The sequence below is a fragment of the Bidens hawaiensis genome, unplaced genomic scaffold, assembly GCF_021521415.1.
Source record: "Bidens hawaiensis isolate Kalapana, Puna unplaced genomic scaffold, B.hawaiensis_p1.1 tig00022546_1, whole genome shotgun sequence".
Taxonomy (NCBI): Eukaryota; Viridiplantae; Streptophyta; class Magnoliopsida; order Asterales; family Asteraceae; genus Bidens; species Bidens hawaiensis.
Genome location: NW_027493517.1, coordinates 1 through 21,605, shown reverse-complemented (window position 1 = coordinate 21,605; position 21,605 = coordinate 1). Strand labels below are relative to the sequence as shown.

General features: G+C 34.0%; 2 protein-coding genes across 2 annotated transcripts; one reads left to right on the top strand and one right to left on the bottom strand.

Moving 5' to 3' along the window:
* Nucleotides 1–4,451: 4,451 nt before the first annotated feature.
* On the top strand, nucleotides 4,452–11,119 carry LOC143565842 (stromal processing peptidase, chloroplastic-like). Its single transcript, XM_077052698.1, has 22 exons — nucleotides 4,452–4,634; nucleotides 5,343–5,537; nucleotides 5,617–5,867; nucleotides 5,959–6,157; nucleotides 6,257–6,304; nucleotides 6,400–6,507; nucleotides 6,604–6,792; nucleotides 6,870–7,154; nucleotides 7,233–7,334; nucleotides 7,419–7,778; nucleotides 7,858–8,061; nucleotides 8,156–8,323; nucleotides 8,415–8,564; nucleotides 8,656–8,793; nucleotides 8,880–9,107; nucleotides 9,195–9,347; nucleotides 9,467–9,593; nucleotides 9,689–9,821; nucleotides 9,917–10,118; nucleotides 10,229–10,330; nucleotides 10,499–10,652; nucleotides 10,731–11,119. Exons 1-22 carry the CDS (start codon nucleotides 4,452–4,454, stop codon nucleotides 10,820–10,822), a joined length of 3,771 nt encoding a protein of 1,256 aa, XP_076908813.1. The 3' UTR covers nucleotides 10,823–11,119.
* Nucleotides 11,120–19,279: 8,160 nt separating this feature from the next.
* LOC143565841 (DNA-directed RNA polymerase I subunit 2-like) lies at nucleotides 19,280–21,600 on the bottom strand (the record flags this gene model as incomplete). The annotated part of the gene is made up of 9 exons (XM_077052697.1): nucleotides 19,280–19,798; nucleotides 19,865–20,107; nucleotides 20,206–20,418; nucleotides 20,515–20,655; nucleotides 20,740–20,868; nucleotides 20,944–21,019; nucleotides 21,093–21,196; nucleotides 21,280–21,354; nucleotides 21,442–21,600. Coding segments are annotated over 9 exons (1,554 nt in total), but the record flags the coding sequence as incomplete, so codon positions are not given.
* Between the last annotated feature and the right edge of the window lie 5 nt (nucleotides 21,601–21,605).

The following is a 21,605-nucleotide window of genomic DNA, read 5'->3' as shown; positions in this document are numbered from 1 at the left end:
ACAATTCCCTTAAATACATTTTCCACCTAATTAACATTCATTAAAATGTATAACAATTCATTAAATGCATAAAATCATCTATCCATTATTTTTACCATTCTAAAATTATATTAAGTTATCCAAATAAATTTAAAAAGACTAATATTTAGCCTTTTACAATTTAATATAAAATTCTTTATTAATTTTATTTTATAATCATTTGAATCAATAAAAAAATGTTCGACTATATAAATCAATACAATGGCTAAAATCTTGGAAATTTATTAAATGGTGAAAATCATGGACAAATATTTTAATTTTTTTTATATACATGTATTTCAATTTTAACTTTAAGTTATAATTTGATTTAAATGAATATAAAATAAAAGTCATAAATAAAAATTATTGTATGAAATAACTGAATTTATGTATTACATATAATAATTTTTATTTTTATTATAATTTCCACTCGTGTGTAACACGAGATCTAACTTAGTATTATAAAATATAAGTGAAGCTCGGACTCGGGCTTGAGCTCGTGCTCGTTTATGCTCAACTCTATTGAGTTTTTTTTCGTGTGCCGATATTGAGTAGCTTAGCTCATTTGCACCCCTAGGTGATGAGGTAACCAGTATGTTCTTATCTTGGTTTCATAATGTGCTACAAGTTAAGAAATATGGGCCGCATAAACAAGCCGAGCTCGCCTAAAATAGATTTCGGCTCTTTTAACTTATTTGTTTAGAGATCTATTTCAAGTACTCCCCAAGCGGCCTAGTTCGTTTACACTTCTAAGTTTGTTTGTTTGTTTGTTTTAATGTTCTAGGAGCCTGAGACTAAACAAAGGCGTGTTGATGACATTGGCAAAAACAAACTAGAGTAGTGATTACAAGTATACATGTTGTTTTCTAGTTCAAACCGAAGTGATTTTGGTTTTAGAAAACCATCGAGTTTACATTTTTGGTTTTTAGTTTTGTGTGGATCCGGTTGCACTCACAAACAGTTTTTGGTTTTACATTTAGACTTTAAATGCGTGAACATGCAAAATTGGTCATAGATTTTCACCTTTTTTTTACCATCTAAAAGTTTCATTGCTCGGGGATTTATTCCTTTACCTCTAATTCTAGACTCTAGCCACCTTATCACTCCACCAAAGTGTGAATGACCATAATTTTTCGGGCAAATACCATACATGTTTTATGTTTTTTTTTCTTTTATTTTTATCACAAACGACTCTTTACATGTTAACTTTGAACATAACTGTAAAATCCTGATGTGTTAACTACACAAATGGTCCCTATAGTATACACAAATTTTGGTCTTAGCCAGTCCCCCATTTGAAACATCACATTTTTAGTCAAATAGTTTGCACAAAATTAACAGTTTTGGTAGGTCTAAAATAGATGCTTCAAATTTAACAGGCTGGGTTTTTGTGCAAAACTGTTAACCCCAACATCTTTTTGCAAAACTGAGCATCCGTATTTCCAAGTTTCGTGTTAAAAAATTTCATAGAATGTTGTCGAATATATCATACATCTAATTATAAAACATATGAAAATTGCCAAGGAAAAGTAATTATCATATTGGCACCTGTACCAATTCACTTTATCTGTTACTCGTACCCATGCGACATACCAGAACCAATATCATTGGGGATATGAAAAAGAAAATAAAGCGGGTACCATACCGATGCCTGTAGCCATAACTGTATCACACTAAAAAATTTGTTGTAGTACTCGGTACTCAGCTTTGTTGATTTTCGGTTCGGAGCCTATCATTTATATAATTTTATTTAATATTTAAAATATACAATAACATAAATTAATGTTATTATACATATATTTATGAAAAAGTAATTAAACAAAAATACAGTAACATATTAAAGGGCAAGGATAATGAGAAAACTCTTATTTGTGAGAGAAATAGAGAACTAACCATATCTACCTATATATTATTAAAACAAGACAATGAATCCACGTGTCATTCAATTAGACCCTCCACATAGACTGCCAAGTGTACAATTTTCTATTTTTACAATTTCTTCTTCATGAATGATAAAATGAAAAATATGTTGTTGATTGAAATCGAACTCACTATCTTGCTTTTAAAATGTTTGTGGCTTACCAACTAGGATGAATTGATGTTAGCCTTTTCTTTTTCTTAATTGTTATAGATTCATAACATTCCATTTTGTTTTATTTTTTTAACCAACCGTGTATTACACGGGCTCTATCCTAGTTAGTCATTTAATTAATTAATCTTGAACAACCCACTCAAATAAACTCATAAACCCATAGCAAGGGTGCAAATCGTAACCGGTTAACCAAACCAAAACCTAAATCAAACCAAACTGGTATAGGAGAAACCAGAGACGAATCCAGGAATTTTTGCTACAGTGGCACAAAATGAATTGAGTAAAAAAATAGGTCGGGTGAACAAGGACATGGTTGTCCAACCATTCTAGAGGCCTAGAACATAATAAACTTTCGGGGTAGATTAAAGCACAAATTAGTCTTTTTACACACTATCCTTTAAAAGTTAAAATACATACTCCTATTTTATATATATATGGACCCACCTCTTTAATTATTACGCAAACAATCACCGGGCACTATCGTCATTACTATGACAACCAGTGACGGAACTATAAACTTTTAAAAGGGGGCTCAAGTATGTGTTAAATCAATTATACGAAATACTTTTAATATTTCTTAAAGTTATTTTTATTTAACAAAATAGCGTGGTATAAACATAAACACGAGGGAACAAGATTATTTTTCTTAATAACCAAAAAGAATAATATGCAGTTAAACCCTACATGTCACAAAAGTATGAATAAACTACACGCATGACATAAAAGTATGACTAAACAGAAGTGTCATATAATATGAAAAATACATATATTTCTAACTAAATCAATTAACAAATAAATTAATGTTTAATAAAACTTTGATACATAGTCAAAGTGTGAAAATCGTTGAGAGAATATAAACTTTTAACTTCTTGGTAATTCGAAAATTTTGTACTAATTATTTTTTTTTAAATAATTATTAGTTGTAATAATGAAAGCTTTCTAGTTGGTAAAAATAGAAATTAAAATGTGAAAGAAAATTTTAGTCTTGGACTCATGGAACACATGAACTATGGTTATAGTTATTATACAATAATGCAGAAGACAAAGAATATAAAAAGACAAAACTTAGTAATTATCACACTGACATCCGTACCCCTTTACTTTATTTGTTACTTATACCCATGCGACATATCAGAACCAATATCATTTGGGACATGCAAAAGAAAACAAAGCGGGTACCGTACTGATGCCCATAACCATAACCATATCGCTTTATTTGTTACTTGGTACTCAACTTTATTGATTTTCGTATCGGAGCATATCATTTATATAATTCTATTTAATATTTAAAATACACAGTAACATAAAAAAAATGGTATTATACATTTATTTATGAAAAAATAATTAAACAAATATACAACGATATATTAAAGGGAAGTCCTCATACCCTGCTAACAGCTTTGCAGTTGGTGTGATTTCTACTGGGTATGATTGTATATTAAAGGGCAAGGATAATGAGAAAACTCTTATTTGTGAAATAGAGAACTAATCTTGAACAACTAACTAGGAACTCACTCAAATAAACTCATAAACCCATAGCAAGGGTGCAAATTGTAACTGGTTAACCAAACCAAACCAAAACCTAAATCGAACCAAACTGGTATAGGAGCCGAGAAACCGGTTACTAACAGATGGTTTTAGCTTATGTTATATGATATTGTAAACTGATTTTTTAAACTTGGCCTAGTTAGACATGTACAAGACGAGTTATATCCCAAATTGGCAGGCTAAAAACCGATTGCTCAAGGCACAATCAAAACCGGTCTAGAAGAATCATGATCTTGTTTAAAACTAACGTGGAGACAAGAATGTTCAGCCCGATGAAACCAGTTTAGAACAAAATAAACGGGTTTTCTCACTTTCTGACATGTTTTTCAAATCCGATCAAGTCCAAATTGGTTTGAAGGAACAAGCCCACAAACTAACGTTGGGCTGGGTCGGGCCCTAACCGGTTTAAGCCAAACAGGTTAATGTGGTCTACCGGGTTGGCAGGCCCAAACCGGTTTATTCGTACACCTCTAGGCCCAACGCCAAACATCCAGGCTATCGAGCCTTTAAATATCAAACCCTAACTAAGGCCATGCAACTCTTATCGGGCTTTAAAAAATCAAGTGGAAAAGAAAATAAAACCACAAAAAATAATAATCTTAAAAGAAATAAAAAAAATAATAATAAAACCTAGGGTGCAAGCAACACTAACTAATAATAATAAAATTAAAATAATAATAATAATTTTGGTGTGTAAGGATAAATAGAAGTCGCACACCCCCAAATTCATATCTCCGTCGTCTTTCTTTGATTTCTTTCATCGATGCTTATTCACAAACCCATCAATCAATCAATGGAATCAACAGCTGCAGCTTCATCAATCATACGTCTCTCTGTTACACCGCCATTACACTTCAGCTCTAACAAACCCACAAATCAATTCTCACCCTGCAACCACAAGACTGTTACTTTACGCCGATTAAACACACACACTCGCCGGACCGCCGTTGCGCCGCCGCGTTACGTCACCACTAAGGTTGTTATTGGTTTTTTTTATCTGGGTGTTTTTAATTTTGCTGAAAGAATGAAAAAGATTGGATTTTTTTTGTGGGTTTTTTGTATTATTGTGTATAGAGTGCAATTGGGTTGGTTTAAGCTGGTACTTATAGTTTTCTTGAATTTTGAAGTTTGATTAGTTATGGGTGGGTAGAAAGTTGTAATCTTGATGGGATCAGTGGGTAATGGATGTTTGTAACTAGGGCTGGCAATTTCTGACACGGGCCTGTTAACACTGCACGATAGTATGATATGAATGTTAACAAGTTTGGGTAATTGGATTTGAGCTTAACAGGTTTCGTGTATAAACAGTCGACGAGTTTAAGACTTGTTAAAATTTGTGTCTTAACGGGTTCGACGAGTTTAAGACTTGTTAAAATTTGTGTCTTAACGGGTTCCTAAACAGGTCGTGTCGTGTTAACATGTTTCTAAACAGTAGTGTTTGTGCTTGTGAAAAACGATACGATTAGTTATAGTGTCATGTTCGTGTCTAGCATCACGGGTAATCGTGTCGTGTCTGACATGTTATGCCAGTCCTATTGAAATTTGAAATACCCAATGCGTATATTATTTGTATTTTTTTTGTTTTTTAGAAATTATATATTTTTTTGGGGGATTTATTATTGTAGATTTTTTTTTAGTTTCTTTATATGACAATATCATATATTTATATGTATTTTTGGTATAGATTGGTGGTGGGGATAGATGTGTTTTTCAAGTGGATAAACCAGTGATTCAAAGACCATTGCTTGATCAATGCACACGGTTCTCTTGCTTTCATCACGGGCGAAGAAAAAGATTTCCTATATGCAAATCGACCCCGAGTGCATTCTCTGACAAGTCCATATTCCATCTGTCAAAGCATGGACTAGACAATGTATTTGTAAGTTTTCGTCAATTATATTGAATTAAAAATTTTAATGCATACAGTAGTGTATGTATCTGATTTATATACCTTGCAGGGGAGACGGGTTCGAGTTCCATGTGCAGCTGTGGGTCCCGATGAACCGCACGCAGCAAGTACAGCCTGGCCTGAGGGTCTTTTGGAGCAGCAATCTTCTGATAATTTTATGGTTGACTCGGAAAACAGTCAATGGCAGGAGTTACAAGCGTTTTTGAGTGCTCAACTTCCGTCTCACCCGAAGTTGTTTAGGGGTCAACTAGAAAATGGTCTTCGTTACCTCATCTTGCCTAATAAAGTTCCACAAAACAGGTTCAATTTTGAATTTTGTACTAATCAACGTGTTGATGCTAACGTTTTTTTTTACCTATTTTTTTAACATTTAATATTTTGTTGTGTGAAGATTTGAAGCCCACATGGAGATACACGCGGGGTCAATTGACGAGGAGGATGACGAGCAAGGTATCGCACATATGATTGAGCATGTTGCGTTTCTTGGGAGTAAGAAGCGTGAAAAGCTTTTAAGAACTGGCGCACGCTCAAATGCTTATACGGATTTTCATCATACGGTTTTTCATATTCATTCACCAACTTCCATGCAGGTTTGTAATTGCAGATTTCAATAATTTACGCACTTTAAATATCTGATTTTAGAGGCTTTGTTATCGTTGAGCATAATAAATTTTGCATCTTTTTAATAGGATTCTGATGAGGATCTACTTCCATCTGTGTTGGATGCTTTAAATGAGGTAAGAACCAGTTCAGAAACATAATTTACCATTTTCATGTCCATTTTGAAATGCAATTTAAAATATAATGCTTATAGTTTTGTTAAATGTTGTAGATTGCTTTTTACCCAAAGTTCCTTGCTTCTCGGGTTGAGAAAGAAAGACGCGCCATATTATCAGAGTTGCAAATGATGAACACTATTGAGTATCGTGTTGATTGCCAGGTTTATCATTTTTAAGTTTTTAACCATCTATTTTTCTTGTTATTTTTCTTTTGCTTCTGATAATTTGAAAATCACACACATGTTTTCTATCTACAGTTGTTACAGCATTTACATTCTGAGAATAAACTGAGTAAAAGATTCCCGATTGGACTTGAAGAACAAATCAAGAAATGGGATGCAGAAAAAATTAGAAAATTTCATGAACGGTGGTACTTCCCAGCAAACGCGACTTTGTATATCGTGGGAGATATAGATAATATTCCAGCGATTGTTCACCACATTGACGTATGCTATTCTCTGCTTCTAAGCAACACTCAATATTATTTTATAGAATTACATTAAATTAAAGACTTTATTTGCAGGCTGTTTTTGGACCGAAGCAAGCTGAAATCGAGGCTCCTGTAGCACCGAAAACTAGCGCCTTTGGTGCAATGGCTAATTTTCTTGTGCCTAAGTTCACAGGCGGGATATCTGCTGACTCACATGACAGATCACTTCAAAATAAAATTCCTAAAAAGGAAAGACATGCAATTCGTCCTCCCGTTGAGCATGTTTGGTCCCTTCCCGGGAAACACGAAAATCTGAAGCCGCCTCAGATTTTTCAGCATGAACTGCTTCAAAATTTTTCAGTCAACATGTTCTGTAAGGTAGGAAGTGTTCTAGAAGCTTCTAATGATACTTGCGATGTTCGGTCAACGTGTACTAATTATTGTGATTGTTTGTAGATTCCTGTGAACAAGGTCCAAACGTATGGTGATTTGCGTAACGTTCTCATGAAAAGAATATTCCTTTCGGCTTTGCATTTTCGCATCAACTCAAGATATAAGGTCGCGTACATGTGTTCTCAAGCATTTTAATTTGTTTTATGTTATTTATGTAAAAAGATTTGCTAATTAAAGGTGAATTTGCAGAGTTCTAGCCCTCCATTTACATCGATTGAGTTGGATCATAGTGACTCAGGAAGAGAGGGATGCACAGTTACTACTTTAACAGTAACTGCTGAACCGAAGAGCTGGCAAGGTGCAATTAAAGTGGCTACACAAGAGGTTCGCAGGCTTAAGGAGTTTGGTGTTACAAAAGGAGAATTAGCGCGTTATCTTGATGCATTGTTAAAAGACAGTGAACAGTTAGCTGCAATGTGTGATAACATATCATCGGTTGATAATTTGGATTTTGTTATGGAAAGTGATGCGCTTGGTCATATGGTTATGGATCATAAACAAAGTTATGAAAGTTTGATCAGTGTTGCCGGGACAATCACTCTTGAAGAAGTAAGCTTGTTTTTTAATAAAAGCAAACTAACCCTATATCAGATATTGGAATGATTTTTTTTTATCATAATCTACGCAGGTGAATTTCATAGGTGCGCAAGTGTTGGAGTACATATCAGATTATGGAAAAGAATCTGCACCCATACCTGCAGCCATTGTTGCTTGCGTTCCAAGAAAAGTGCATGTTGATGGAGTAGGTGAAGTTGATTTCAAGATATCACCAGGTGAGATAACTGCTGCAATTCAAGAAGGTTTGCAGGAACCCATAGAGCCCGAGGCTGAGGTATATTATCGCCTTTACTAAGATTTGTGACATTTTACACTTGCATATAACTCTATATATATTTAACGAGTTTTTTTGTGCTTTTTATATGCAGTTTGAGGTACCAAAGGACTTGATAACCTCGACACAAGTTGAGGATTTGAAGTTACAACTTCAACCGTCTTTTGTGCCTGCATTACATTCAAATGCTATTAGGTCTCATGATATAGAGACAGGAATCACTCAGTGTCGTCTCTCGAATGGGATTGCTATTAACTACAAGGTGTATATACATATACAATTTTTTTAATTATGTTTTTTTTTAATTCTGATATTTGTTTTATATGACATGAGTTTTGTTTTATTTTGTTTAGATATCCAAAACCGAAAAATGTGGTGGGGTGATGCGGCTTATAGTAGGCGGTGGAAGGGCGGCAGAAACACCAGAAGCGAAGGGGGCGGTTGTTTTGGGTGTTAGAACTTTGAGTGAAGGAGGGCGTGTTGGTAATTTTACAAGGGAACAGGTAATATATTTGTCTCTTTAACTACAAGCCTTCTGGTACTAAAAAAATTGATTTATCAAAAAACATGCGTAAAATTTTTTAATTTTTTCAGGTCGAGCTATTTTGCGTGAATCATTTGATTAACTGTTCACTCGAGTCAACAGAAGAATTTCTTTGTATGGAGTTTCGTTTCACTACACGCGATAATGGAATGCGTGCTGCTTTTCAGTTGCTTCATATGGTTCTTGAAGTAAATACTAAATATCATCTTAGTATTACATAACATGTTAATATTCTATGGTCAACCGAGGTTTGACTTTTGTTGACCGTTTGCAGCATAGTGTTTGGCTTGAAGATGCATTTGATAGAGCAAGACAACTATATTTATCATATTACCGCTCTATTCCAAAAAGCTTGGAACGGTCAACTGCTCACAAGCTCATGACCGCTATGTTGGATGAAGACGAACGGTTTGTGGAGCCCACTCCACATTCATTACAAAATCTAACGTTACAGACTGTAAAAGATGCGGTTATGAGTCAGTTTGTCAGTGATAACATGGAGGTGCGAATTCCTCTTTTTATAATTATATTTTATAATTTTTACAGTTATCGATTTTAATGTTGATGCCAAATTTTAATCATTTAACAGGTGAGCATTGTTGGTGATTTTTCGGAAGAGGATATTGAGTCTTGTGTAATGGATTATTTAGGTACGGTCAGACCAACCAAAGGTGCTGACAAGGCACTGAGTTACAATCCAATCATGTTTAGACCGTCTCCTAATGATGTGCACTTTCAGCAAGTGAGTTGACATTATTTTGACACTATTATATATATATATGTATATGTATATGTATATATATATAATATTTTTTTTTTATAAATTGCACATGGTGTTACGACTTGTTTTTTATTTGACAGGTGTTCTTGAAGGACACTGATGAGAGAGCATGTGCGTACATTGCGGGCCCCGCACCTAACCGTTGGGGATATAGAGTTGATGGATCAGACTTTCTTGAGTCTGTGAGGACCATGCCGGTTAATAAAGGTAAAAAACATTCCCGATATATAATTTAACTTGTTGAATATGCATATTATCTACCAAATATATAATATATAATAATATATAAAATTCTCTTACAGATGTACATCCAGAAACCCAAGAACAGCTTGTGAAGGCAGAAAACACCAATTTTGACCTGCAAAGAAGATCCCGGAATCACCCGCTATTCTTTGCAATTGCAGTTGGGTTGTTGGCAGAGATAATTAATTCGAGGTAATTTTTTAATGAATATATGTCTTAACTCTTAGTATCCTGTTTCTTCTAATAATGATTTAATTTTACATTAACTTATGGTTTTAATTTTACAGGCTTTTCACTGAAGTCAGAGACTCGCAAGGGTTAACGTATGATGTATCGTTCGAGATAAACCTATTTGACAGATTGAATCTCGGTTGGTACGTAATCTCAGTAACTTCTACACCGAGCAAAGTACACAGGGCTGTTGAGGCTTGCAAGAACGTTCTAAGAGGCTTGCATACTAAAAAGATAGCCGAACATGAACTGGATCGGGTTCGGTTTTCATTAAATCCGTTCGCTTTACATTTTTTTATGTCACTTATCCACTAAAGTTCTCTTAAATGCATATTTTTTATTTTATTTTTCTTCAATTTGTATGTTAGGCGAAACGAACCCTTTTGATGAAACATGATGCTGAAAGCAAGTCAAATGCGTACTGGCTTGGGTTGATAGCCCATTTGCAGGCTGCATCTGTGCATAGGAAGGTAATGATATATAAGTTTGTAATCATGTTAAAAAGACTATTTTACCCTTCATAATGTTACACGGCTTCCAATGCCAATAAAAAGTAACCCATCCAATGATATATGAGTTTGTAATCATGTTAAAAGGACTATTTTACCCTTTATAATCAAATTACATTATATTTTCAGGATATTTCATGTATTAACGATTTGGTAATGCTGTATGGAGCTGCAACGATCGAGGATGTTTATTTGGCATATGAACAATTGAAAATTGGTGAGCAATCATTGTACTGTTGTATTGGCGTCGCTGGTGCTCAGGCGGGTGATGATGAAGTTTCAGGTTAAAGCAAATTTCTGCTTATTTTTTATTTTTTTATTCTAATTAATTTATTTAATATCAATATGACGTTTGATGCAGGGTCATTACAAGAGGAGGAAGAGTACGGAGGCCTTCATGGCGTTATGCCTGTGGGACGAGGGTCCCACATGATGACGATGCCAACAACATAATCGTGTTCTAGATCACAACATTATCTAGTGCCCGGATGAAGTCTGACGACGAGGTTTATCAAACGTGTCAAAGTTTACAGCAGGATGAATTCCAAACAGCATAATTACAGCATGGCTCATGTAGTGTATGCAATAAATTTGTGTGTTCTGGTGGAGTCATAGGATGTATATGTTATATGAAGACATGGCCAATATTTGTTTTAACTCATTGGGGTTTTTTTTTTCACTAGGTATTTGAATAATTGCATGGTAATGTAGATATTCATTTGATACTTTAGTAATTATAACCGTAAACTTTTGGGAAATGGTGTTTTTGAGTTTTATGTCATGCTTTTCTTTATTTCATTCATTCATGTTTATTACAATAGATACTATGATAAGTATGCTAGCTTATATGTAATTTCATTATATTTTAACTTAAAATATTATAAGTCATAAGTCCGTATACTAACTGTTTAATTATTCATTTATTCAATTCGTTTAATGCTTGAAGATGATTGGATGGGTTAGTGGCCTATCAGTGATTTAAATTGGCTGTTCAAAATTTTTTTTGTTTAATGTATGGGTTTCTAACCTAGTTCTCTTATATATTAACTACCTTTAGGCTTTGGCCTTTTGGTGGGAGGTCCAGGGTTCGATTCCTGGCAGTGGCGGTATAATGTAAATAGTAGGAGGAAAGCTTGAATGTTCAAAAAAAAAAAAAAGAGCCCGTGTGATGCACGGAAAACCCAAAAGAAATACAACTAAATTATAAATATTAAATGATTAAATTAATAAACTATATTTAATCAAATTAAATAGTTTTTTAAGTTCAAAGTATATTTTCTAATGAAATATTTATACGAATATGTGGTGCATTTTAACGCAATTTCTTCATAATCACGAAAAAAATGCACCTAATGATTTTATAAGTTGTAATTATATTTTTTAACGAAATAGCGAATTTTAACAAAAGATGATAAGATGTTTCATTATAAATGACATAAAAAGATAACATCATATATAAAATTAGCATGACTAAAACACGTTTTTGTATTACATATTTGAAAGAGACGGATAATAACTCCATGAAAGTTGAATAAATGCGTGAGAATAAAATTGCTATTTATTCATAATTTCTTATTGTTTTTATCTTCTTATACCTATAAATATCGTTAATTAATTTTTACCACATTTATCTCCTACAATAAAAAATGTTTATAAATTGATTTAATAAAGAAAAAGATACATATGATTTAATTAAAGAAATAAATATTTTATTATAAAGACATAAATACCCACATATTTTTAATATCTATAATTTAGTTAATTATTTATTTGATTAAATAATGGATTGATATGCTTTTGATTACACCGACATAAATAAGTTTTCATTAAACATAGAAAAATAAATTGAGCAGAAAATTTTGGCTAAGAATGAACATAGGTGTCACGTTAATAAAAATAGGGCTTTTGCATAAAATTGCAATAGAATATGGATCACCATGACCATTGAAATTAAGTAATAATTAGACTGTGTCAATATTTATTTTAGGGTTTGATTGAATTATATTTAACTGATTTACTTAAATATAATAAGTTCCCTAAAATACAAATGGAAAGTAATGTGCTATAAAAGTTATAAAACTATGACCTCCAATAATTATAATTCTTAATCAAATCAAAATGCCTTCCAACTGGATCTTCCCTGCATTGTTTTTCTCTCTTTGTCTGCTGCCATCGTTGTTCCTCAACTAGTCAACATGTTTGGTGCTTTTTGCTTGTTTATTTACGTATACAAATATTTGATATCTGCCATCAACCACCCATCAAAATCTCAAGGTATCCAAAATTTTCAATTATGTTAATATTTCGGTTCTCATAATTGTGTCAAAATCAAATACAAATAGATTTAACTTGCTAAGCGTACAAATAACTACAATAATAATTATGATTACAGTTTTTGATTTATAATAATAATAATAATAATTGTTTACTTTTGTTCTATAGTTTTTGAACTGTAATAATATAATATTTATTATTATTATTATTTTTTTTTTGTTACAATAATTTTTATACCTTGTGCTTATTGTTTCCAAGTGTAGAGTAACAATTACTCTAGTTATGTACGCATTAATTATTAACTTATTGTTTATTTTATAGGTGTAGTATTAATTGACTCCATCATCGTCTTCGCTTCACCACCATCACTGCCGCCACCACCGCCTACACCAGAAGTGGAGTTGAAGAACTTAAGGAGGAGTTTGTCATATAGCGACGTGTCAAGTCCGTTTTTTGCCGAAGAGAAAATCTTAAGAGAACCGAAAACAAAAACCTTAACGACAACTAAGAAGCTTATGTTAACACTAAAGACGAAGATGATGTCAATGTCATTGCCATTGAACATGGATATGAAAAAGAAGAAGAGACGATCAAAGAATACACTTTTTAAAACTTACAAAAGTCAAAATTGCCAAAAGTCAAAGTGTGACTTTTGCTACGTTTTTTGTTCTTTAGACCAAGAAATTGTTAAATAGTTTTGTAAAACACAATTTTATATTTTTACCGGTACATTGTTAGATCTTGATTTATTGCTTGATTTATTAACAAAATTGGAAAATCTAATTTTCCTATTACCGTAAATATTAATTTATTTATTACCAAAAGTTGTATTTTTCTTTTTTTTTTCTCTTAGGATGCAACTCTTTAATTACCTTTCAATCTCATCAACTTATAAATTATGAAATCTTCTATTTATTATATTATTTTTGTTTTTTCATATAATAGGAATTTAATTTATATGATAGTGTTGAAACGAAAATGTCAAATGTAGCTTGATGTGCCAAGAACAAGCAACTTCACCTATTTGTAATCTTAACTATCAGAAAGCTACATAGGCATCTGGATGCGGGTAGATTAGCTACAGATATTTTGGTGTTCGTGTTTCATCAGTCACATTCAACAGGCCTTTACTCTTGCTAAAAAAAATGTTGGATCAATGTCAAAGTTCAATGTTAACTTTTATTTTTGATGGATGTGTACTATGGATTGGTTATTTGTAAGACGTGATGGCACGTGTCATTTGCATTACTTATTATTACCTTAGGTATGACAGGACATTTGATCCAATAGTATCTTAGGATGCTATAAGGTGTCCCTTTCTCTGGATATCGAAGGTTCGAGTCCCATTGTGAACATTAGGGTATAACTAGAAGCGGGTTAATGCGTGTCTGTTCAAGAAAAAAAAAGTAATTACCTCATGTGTTAAGTCCATTTTAATCTTTCAGTTTTATTTCTTCATTACTAAGTAGTAACCCCCACTTGATGATTTTAAAGTAACTCAAAATTGGGTTTGAAAATCGACAAAGATGACATCGAGGAAGAGATATCGAGCAGTCTAATTTGCGAAGAATTGAAAGAATGTGGAATAAAAAAACGAAAAATTAACTTATGTTCTTTATAGCATCTAACATTTTAATTTAGAAAAAATGTCGTTTTTTATGGTTTTGAGAAAATGACTTGATTTTTGTGTTCGAAAATTTTCGTTTAGTTACAATAATATTTTTTTTTATCAAAGCACCTTATTATATATTGTCACACTCAATAGTGATCTATTTTATAGGTTATTGTTGTCCCATTTACCACACAATCATCTCATCTAGACAATTAAGTCTTGTTTGGGTCACTTGAATTTATTAGGCTACTCAGATTGGTGAATTTTAAGTGAGTTGTCCCATCTTTGAAAAAAAAAAAAGGTTTTCTAGAGACACCTCATTTTTGCTAGAACACCCCCTCCCAATACGCGCCATATAGTCATATACAGGCTATACGTGGGGGGGGATGTATGGGTGTCTCTAGTAGGATCCAAAAAAGAAAACAAGAAAATAGACTAAACCGTTCGTTGTAGCAAACTAGATTGCAACTTATTCTCTATCTTTTTTACGGCCACATGTCAAGATGTGTGATTTTCTTTTGAACTTTATTTTATTTTCACACTAATTAGTATTAACTCTAATATTAAAAAAATCTAAAAACATAGTCTTGTGCAGTTTTCTTCAACAGTATAAATTTTATAAAAAAAACAGAGCTTGTAAAAAATATATTTTTTAATATAAAATAAAATCAATCATTACCAATTTATATAAGCTGACACTTGTTTATCTACTTTATTAAGTATTAAGTATGTTTGATAAATATAAATACTTTCTAAAATAAGTTTAAATTAAATATATATACATTGTTTGTTTTTAAATAAAAAAATTATTTTTATTTTTTACCTATCACTTCTAATCAAAAAATTATAAACTATATTTATTTAATAAATTAGTGAAAATTGGGTTTGTTAATGAATATGAGAAGTTTGGTTTTAATAGGTCTTAGAGCATTCTCATCCAACCCCTCATTTAATGTGATGAGTATTTTTATAATTTAGAGAGTGATTTAGAATGTTGTGAGTGTATAGTTTTTATATTTTAGAAAAGTGGTGATTTTTCTATATATTTAAAAAGCTACTGTTCACCCCCTATAATTTTTTAATATATTTTGAAAGTGGTTGTGAACGAAGGAAAAAGAAAAGGTAATAATAAAATGTATAAAAAGTAATTATTTAATTGAAATAGAGAAAATATAATGAGTTTTAATGTAATGTAATTTTTGGTTTAGGAATAAGGGGTGGGATGAGAATGCTCTTAGTAACCAAAGTTAAGACTAAAACTTTTTACACGAACAAAAATGTGAGCGTCCTTGTTCGATAATTCAACTCGCCAGCACAATACCACCAACTAGAGGTGCACATAAAAACGGTTCTGGAACCTAACTGGTGGAACCGAACCGGAACCGGTTCCAGTTCCAACCCGGTTGGAACAATACCCGGTTTGGGTATTTTTGTACCCGAAAATCGTACCCGGTTCTCCTATTTGTATGTCAGTACCAGTTCCAACCCGGTTCCTACCCGGTTCTTAATTGGAACCGATTCGGTTCGTACCCGGAAAAACCGGTTCCGACGGGTTTTTTTTGAAGGGTCAAACAAAAGTCAAACTAGCCGTTGGAACCGGTTCCAACGGTAATATAGCCGTTGGAACCGGTTTTTTAGACACCAATTAGCCGTTGGAACCGGTTCCAACGGTAATATAGCCGTTGGAACCGGTTTTTGAGACAATAGATCCGTTGGAACCGGTTCTAACGGTAATATAGCCGTTGGAACCGGTTTTTGATGCCCAAACCTATATATAACTTGTTTCCATTACTTGTTTCACCACCAAACTCAAAAACAAACTAAAATACTACTCCTTTAGCAAACCCGTTCCTTTACCCGACCATCCAACTAAATATTATTATGGCACCCATCAAAAAAACTAACAACAAGGCTAAGAAGAGTGTTTTTGTTACCCCCGTTCCTGTTACGGAGGACCCAAGGGTTGTTACGGTAGTCAACCATAACCGCAACCAAGACATATGGAAGAATTGGGATTTGATTGTGGATGACGAAGGTTATCAAAAGGCTCGTTGCAAACTATGTGGTTCAATATTAAAGCACGATTCCAACTCTACTTTGAGAAAGCACATCGAGAAGCCATATTGCAAGGCGTTGAAAGGGATTGGCGCGACCGATCAAATTGACTTGGGTAAAGATGGTACACTATTTCGTTACAACACGACTCAAGTTCAAGATAGAATGGCAAAGTTCGTTATTCAACGAGGTTTGCCGTTTAACCACTTTGATGACCCGGAGTTGATGTCGTTGATTCGCGAAACTCTACAACCGAGATACACACATGTAAGTCGTACTACCTTAAGACGTCATTGTATCAGGTTGTGGGAGTGTGCTAAAAAAGAGTTAATCGAGTCTTTTCATTCTTTAGAAGCCATGGTTAGTTTAACTACCGATGTTTGGTCGGCACCACACGGGTTGCCCGAATCATACATATGTGTCACCGCTCATTGGGTTGATCCGGTGACATGGCAATTGATGAAACGCACCATCGCTTTTGAAAACTTCCCGTTCCCACATACCGCCGAAAAATTGTTTGAATTACTTGATGAAGTTATAACGACTTACAACTTGAGAAATAAAATATTTTCGATTTCGTTTGACAACGCTTCAAATAATACTAAGGCGGCTGAAAAATTTATCATTAAATATTCACCACCTTGTTTCGGGGATTTTTTTCATGTCCAATGTGTTGCACGTATCATCAACTTGGTTGTTCAAATAGGTCTTGACAATGAACACATTTGTGATGATTTAAAATACTTTAGACTTATGTTACAAGATGTCTTCAAAAGTGGTAAAAGAAGACATCTTGAATATAAGAACTATTGCAAGTCGGTTGAAAGAAAGTATTTGGGGCCGAATTGGGACGTTCCAACCCGTTGGAACTCAACTTGTCATATGTTAAAGTGTGCTTTTGCCCAACGCCAAACTTTACAAGCTTTTCATAACAATCTTGTTGAAGAACGCGAGGCCGATATGTTTCCGGAAAGTGTTTGGGTCCAAGTCGGTTATTTGTTGGAGTATCTTGACGTGTTCAAAAAGTCAACAACAAAATTATCGGGAGTCTATTACCCTACTAGTTGTTGGGTTTTGCAAGAATTGTACTATATGTCTTGTGTTTTTAAAAGCTTTGCGGAGAAGAACAAACTATTCGAAAATATTGTTGCGGTGATGAAAGAAAAGTTCATAAAATATTTTGAAATCATACCGCCGGTCTTTACTTGTGCCGCCGCATTAAACCCCTATTGGAATGTTAATGGGGTTGAAACAACGATTGAGGAAATATTCGACAACTTAGGTATGCACGAGATTGATCCGAAGTTGTCGACGGAAGCGAAGGACAAGTTCAACAAAAACCTTCAAGACCTTTATGACCATTATTTTCAAATGTATGGTCCAAGCACGAGATCGTCTTTTGTGAAAAAAACAACTGGTAGGCCGTGCAATGACCCACTTATAAACTTGATGAATGGGATTCGTGAATCGGCATCTAAGAGGCAAAGAGGAAACACACCAAGTAGCGAACTTGGTCGATATAGTGGAGCAAACTATGTTGAGGGCGCAACGGTCGACGAAATTCGCAATATTGATTTGTTGGCTTGGTGGAAAGGTAAACAAAACGAATTTCCCATTCTATCCGCCATGGCTCGTGATTTGCTTGCCGTACAAGCCTCAACGGTTGCTTCCGAATCGGTTTTTTCTCTTAGTGGAAGGGTGTTATCTATGCGAAGAACAAAACTAACTCCCGAGTCTCTAGAGGTTTGCATTTGCCTAAAGGACCATTTGGATGCGGTGGATCGTGTACAACACAAGGCGAACTTTGAAGACGAAATACCAATAAAGGGTCATATTCATGATGAGGAGGCTGAGGACGGGGTTTCTTCCGATAACGAAGACGAGGATGAAGACGAGAATGAAGACGAAGAAGAGTTGTAATTATTTGTTTTGGTAAAATTATTTGTAACTTATTCAACTAATATTTAGTTTTGATTTGTTTTATTATAATTACTGTTGTTACTCATGATTAATTTTTGCTACTTTTTTAATAACGACGAACATTTTATTTATTTAAAAACTAACTATTACAAACATTATTAAAACATAAACGATACTAAACATAACAACTAAAACATAAAAAACAAAGTCCGTCGTTTTAATCCGGGAATACTTATTTTTGGGTTATAGAGCCGGACGACTCTCCCACTTCTGTTTTTCTAGCTTCCAATCTTCTTTTCTCTCGACAATACTTATTCGTATGTTTTCGTAATGTCGAGTTGGACCTTGCTTTAAGAAACTTCGAGCAATATTTGCAACGTGCCAACTCATGTGAGTCGGTCATGAGACACAAATCGTAATGAACCCAAACATCGGGGCATCTTGTTGTTTCGATCACCATAACAACGTCATCATTGGTTGCCATTTGTTGTCGGTTTAAGGTTAATTGTGGTTTGGAGTGTATTTTATAGTTTTGGAAGTGGTTTAACAAGTAAACAAACAAACCTTGCTATTTATGGTAAAAAAATAACCTATTTATAATTAAAAAACCGGTTCCAACGGTCAAAAACGGCTATATAGCCGTTGGAACCGGTTCCTAACGGCTCTAATATTTAAATTTCAAAAAAAACCGGTGGAACCGGTTTTTACGTAAAAACCGGTTCCGGTTCATACCCTACCCGGTTCTTAAAAGTTCGCATATCTGGGTATCGGTTCGGGTCGGGAACCGAACCGGTTCTTGATTGGAACCGGTGCCATTTTACAACCCGGTGTGAAAAAACCGGTTTGGAACCGGTTCGGGTTTTCCATTTGAACCCGATTTGTGCACCTCAACCACCAACCGAAACGATTCTCGCCCTTAAACCATATGTTAAAAATACACTTTATAGTCACTAAGCAACTCATACACATTAAGATACTATAAAGAAAAAAATGAAAACAAATTGATGAATATCATATGAGAACACTAAACATTCTGGCTAAACAAAAAAGACAGCTTTAAAATTAAACAGCATACATCTTTCATTCTCAAAACTAACAAATATGGAAGTTCAAATAAACCCTTACCCAAAATCAACTTAAATTAGATTCAAGTTTCAATTACTTGCTCCATTACTTAGTTTGAGTGTCACTTGTATGTTCATAGCTGCCAGCTCAGCAGCCAAATATCTAAAAACATAGGGCATTGCAACTGTCTCCATACCTTTACTTGTGTCGCAAGCAACGCATTTCACTTTTTTCGGGACTCTGCCAGGTGGCAGCCCGGCAATCTCCCTCATTACTTTCTTCGGGTTCTGAATTAGTGTTGTTGTCAGAATGCTTCCGCATAGTGAGCACACGTCAGCAATGTGACGATCAGAACTTGCGTGAAGCCTATCATGTAACGTATAAGCTGCCCCGTGCGCAAGAAGGGAGTCGCGTTCCATCTCACCAAATCGAATACCGCCTCCTTTCTTCCTTCCTTTTATTGGTTGGCGTGTCACTTGATCCACAGTTCCGGTTGCTCTCACCTAAAACAATGTTATTATCATCAGTTAAAATTAACACTTACAATTAAATATTTTGTAAAAATGTACCTGATACTTATCGGAAACCATATGCCTTAGTCTTTGATAATAAACAGGACCAAGAAAAATATCGCATGTTAATTCTGTCCCAATAATTCCACTGTACAAAACCTCAGTACCGCGGGGAGTAAACCCACAAGCCTTTAACATGGAACCAAGTTCATCCACAAGTGAAACACGTTCATTTTCATCTGACTTCTTCGAGTTTGAGAAAGGTGTCGCATCCACAAATTTCCCATGTAACGCACCTCCCTTTAATTAAACATAATATGAGCACTGCATACATAACTGATAACACACATACATATGTACATACAAGTTAACCATATAACAGATTATAATAATGATACCTTTGCAGCAACAGATTCTAGAAGCATTGCAATTGTCATTCTAGAAGGAAACGCGTGAGGATTGATAATAAGATCGGGTCGCATTCCAGTAACTGCAGAAAATGGCATATCAACATCGTCCCATAGCTGAGAACATACACCTTTTTGCCCGTGTCTACTGCTAAATTTATCACCGATTATAGGATTTCTGCCACGGCGGAGACGTATGTTTGCCTGTAATAATATTTTAAAATACAATTTATTTAAAAATTAATTTCAGTGGGCAGTGTTGATGACTGTAACTGAAAGATAGAAGACCCAAAAAAGCACCTTGTTTAGCTGCTTTTTGTTTTTGACATCAACTGTGACATAATCAACTATTACGGGTTCTGAACCTTTCAATTTTTGACTGAATGAAGTGCCTGTCACTTCATTATATGTGGTATAATATGGTTCTCCTGGTTCTATCCTCTGAAAGTTGGTAGTTGACAGTTAACAGAAAAATATATCATAATGAAGAAATTCAAAAAAAAATAATATAGAAAAAGGACGAACCTGCCCAACATATGGAAGACCGTCTGCATCGATAAACGAATGTGATTTCTTATCTAAAGTGCTTCTTCTAAAGATCTTATTTGCACCATTAGATTTCATCTTTTCGTCAGCCAAATCAATTGATTCAGTCTGCAAATAACATTTATAGCATATCAATCATTTTTTTCTTTTATTTTCTTAATTGTATAAATAGATATTTAGTACCTGATAAATGTGACCATGAGCAAACCCACGGTCAACAGACGATCTATTTAACACCATGGCATCTTCCATGTCATATCTGCTTATCATATTGAATCAAATAAATAACCATGAATAAAAAACATAGCTAACATATTTAACAAAACACTTGCCCTGTATAAGACAGCACTGCCACAATTGCATTTGTCCCTAATGGTGAGTCATCGATCCTATATTTTTCATAAGTGGCAGTGCGCACAATTGGGGTTTGAGGCGTCTGCAATAACCAAGACAAAAAATATTATATAAATACAACTAAAAGATCTACTTATAATTCATAGTTAATTAGGCAATACAAACCTGAAGGTGATACAGCTTTTGATCTGCACGGCAATTGATTCCTTGTGAAGAGAAACCCATTGTTTGTTTTGCCATCTACAAGTTCAAAAGTAAATCAACAAAAATAGTGACGCAGGTATACAAGCATACAGAGTAAAAAAATTGAAATAACAAGATAAAGACCTGACACTGGTACATATTTCTAGGGCTTTGATTATGATCAGACCAAGGGGTAAGATTGCCAACAACACTAAGTATTCCAGTTGGATGAATTTCTTCATGAGTTGCAGGAAACTCGTCTAATCTTCCACCATTTCCTCCATCTGGGCACTCTATTTCCATATAGA

Excerpts from the sequence above, each read along its gene's own strand:
- LOC143565842 (XM_077052698.1), top strand. The coding sequence starts at position 4,452 with ATGGAATCAACAGCTGCAGCTTCATCAATCATACGTCTCTCTGTTACA. Across the intron at positions 6,158-6,256 it reads ATTCACCAACTTCCATGCAG|GATTCTGATGAGGATCTACT; the intron begins GTTTGTAATTGC and ends TCTTTTTAATAG. Across the intron at positions 6,508-6,603 it reads AGTATCGTGTTGATTGCCAG|TTGTTACAGCATTTACATTC; the intron begins GTTTATCATTTT and ends TTCTATCTACAG.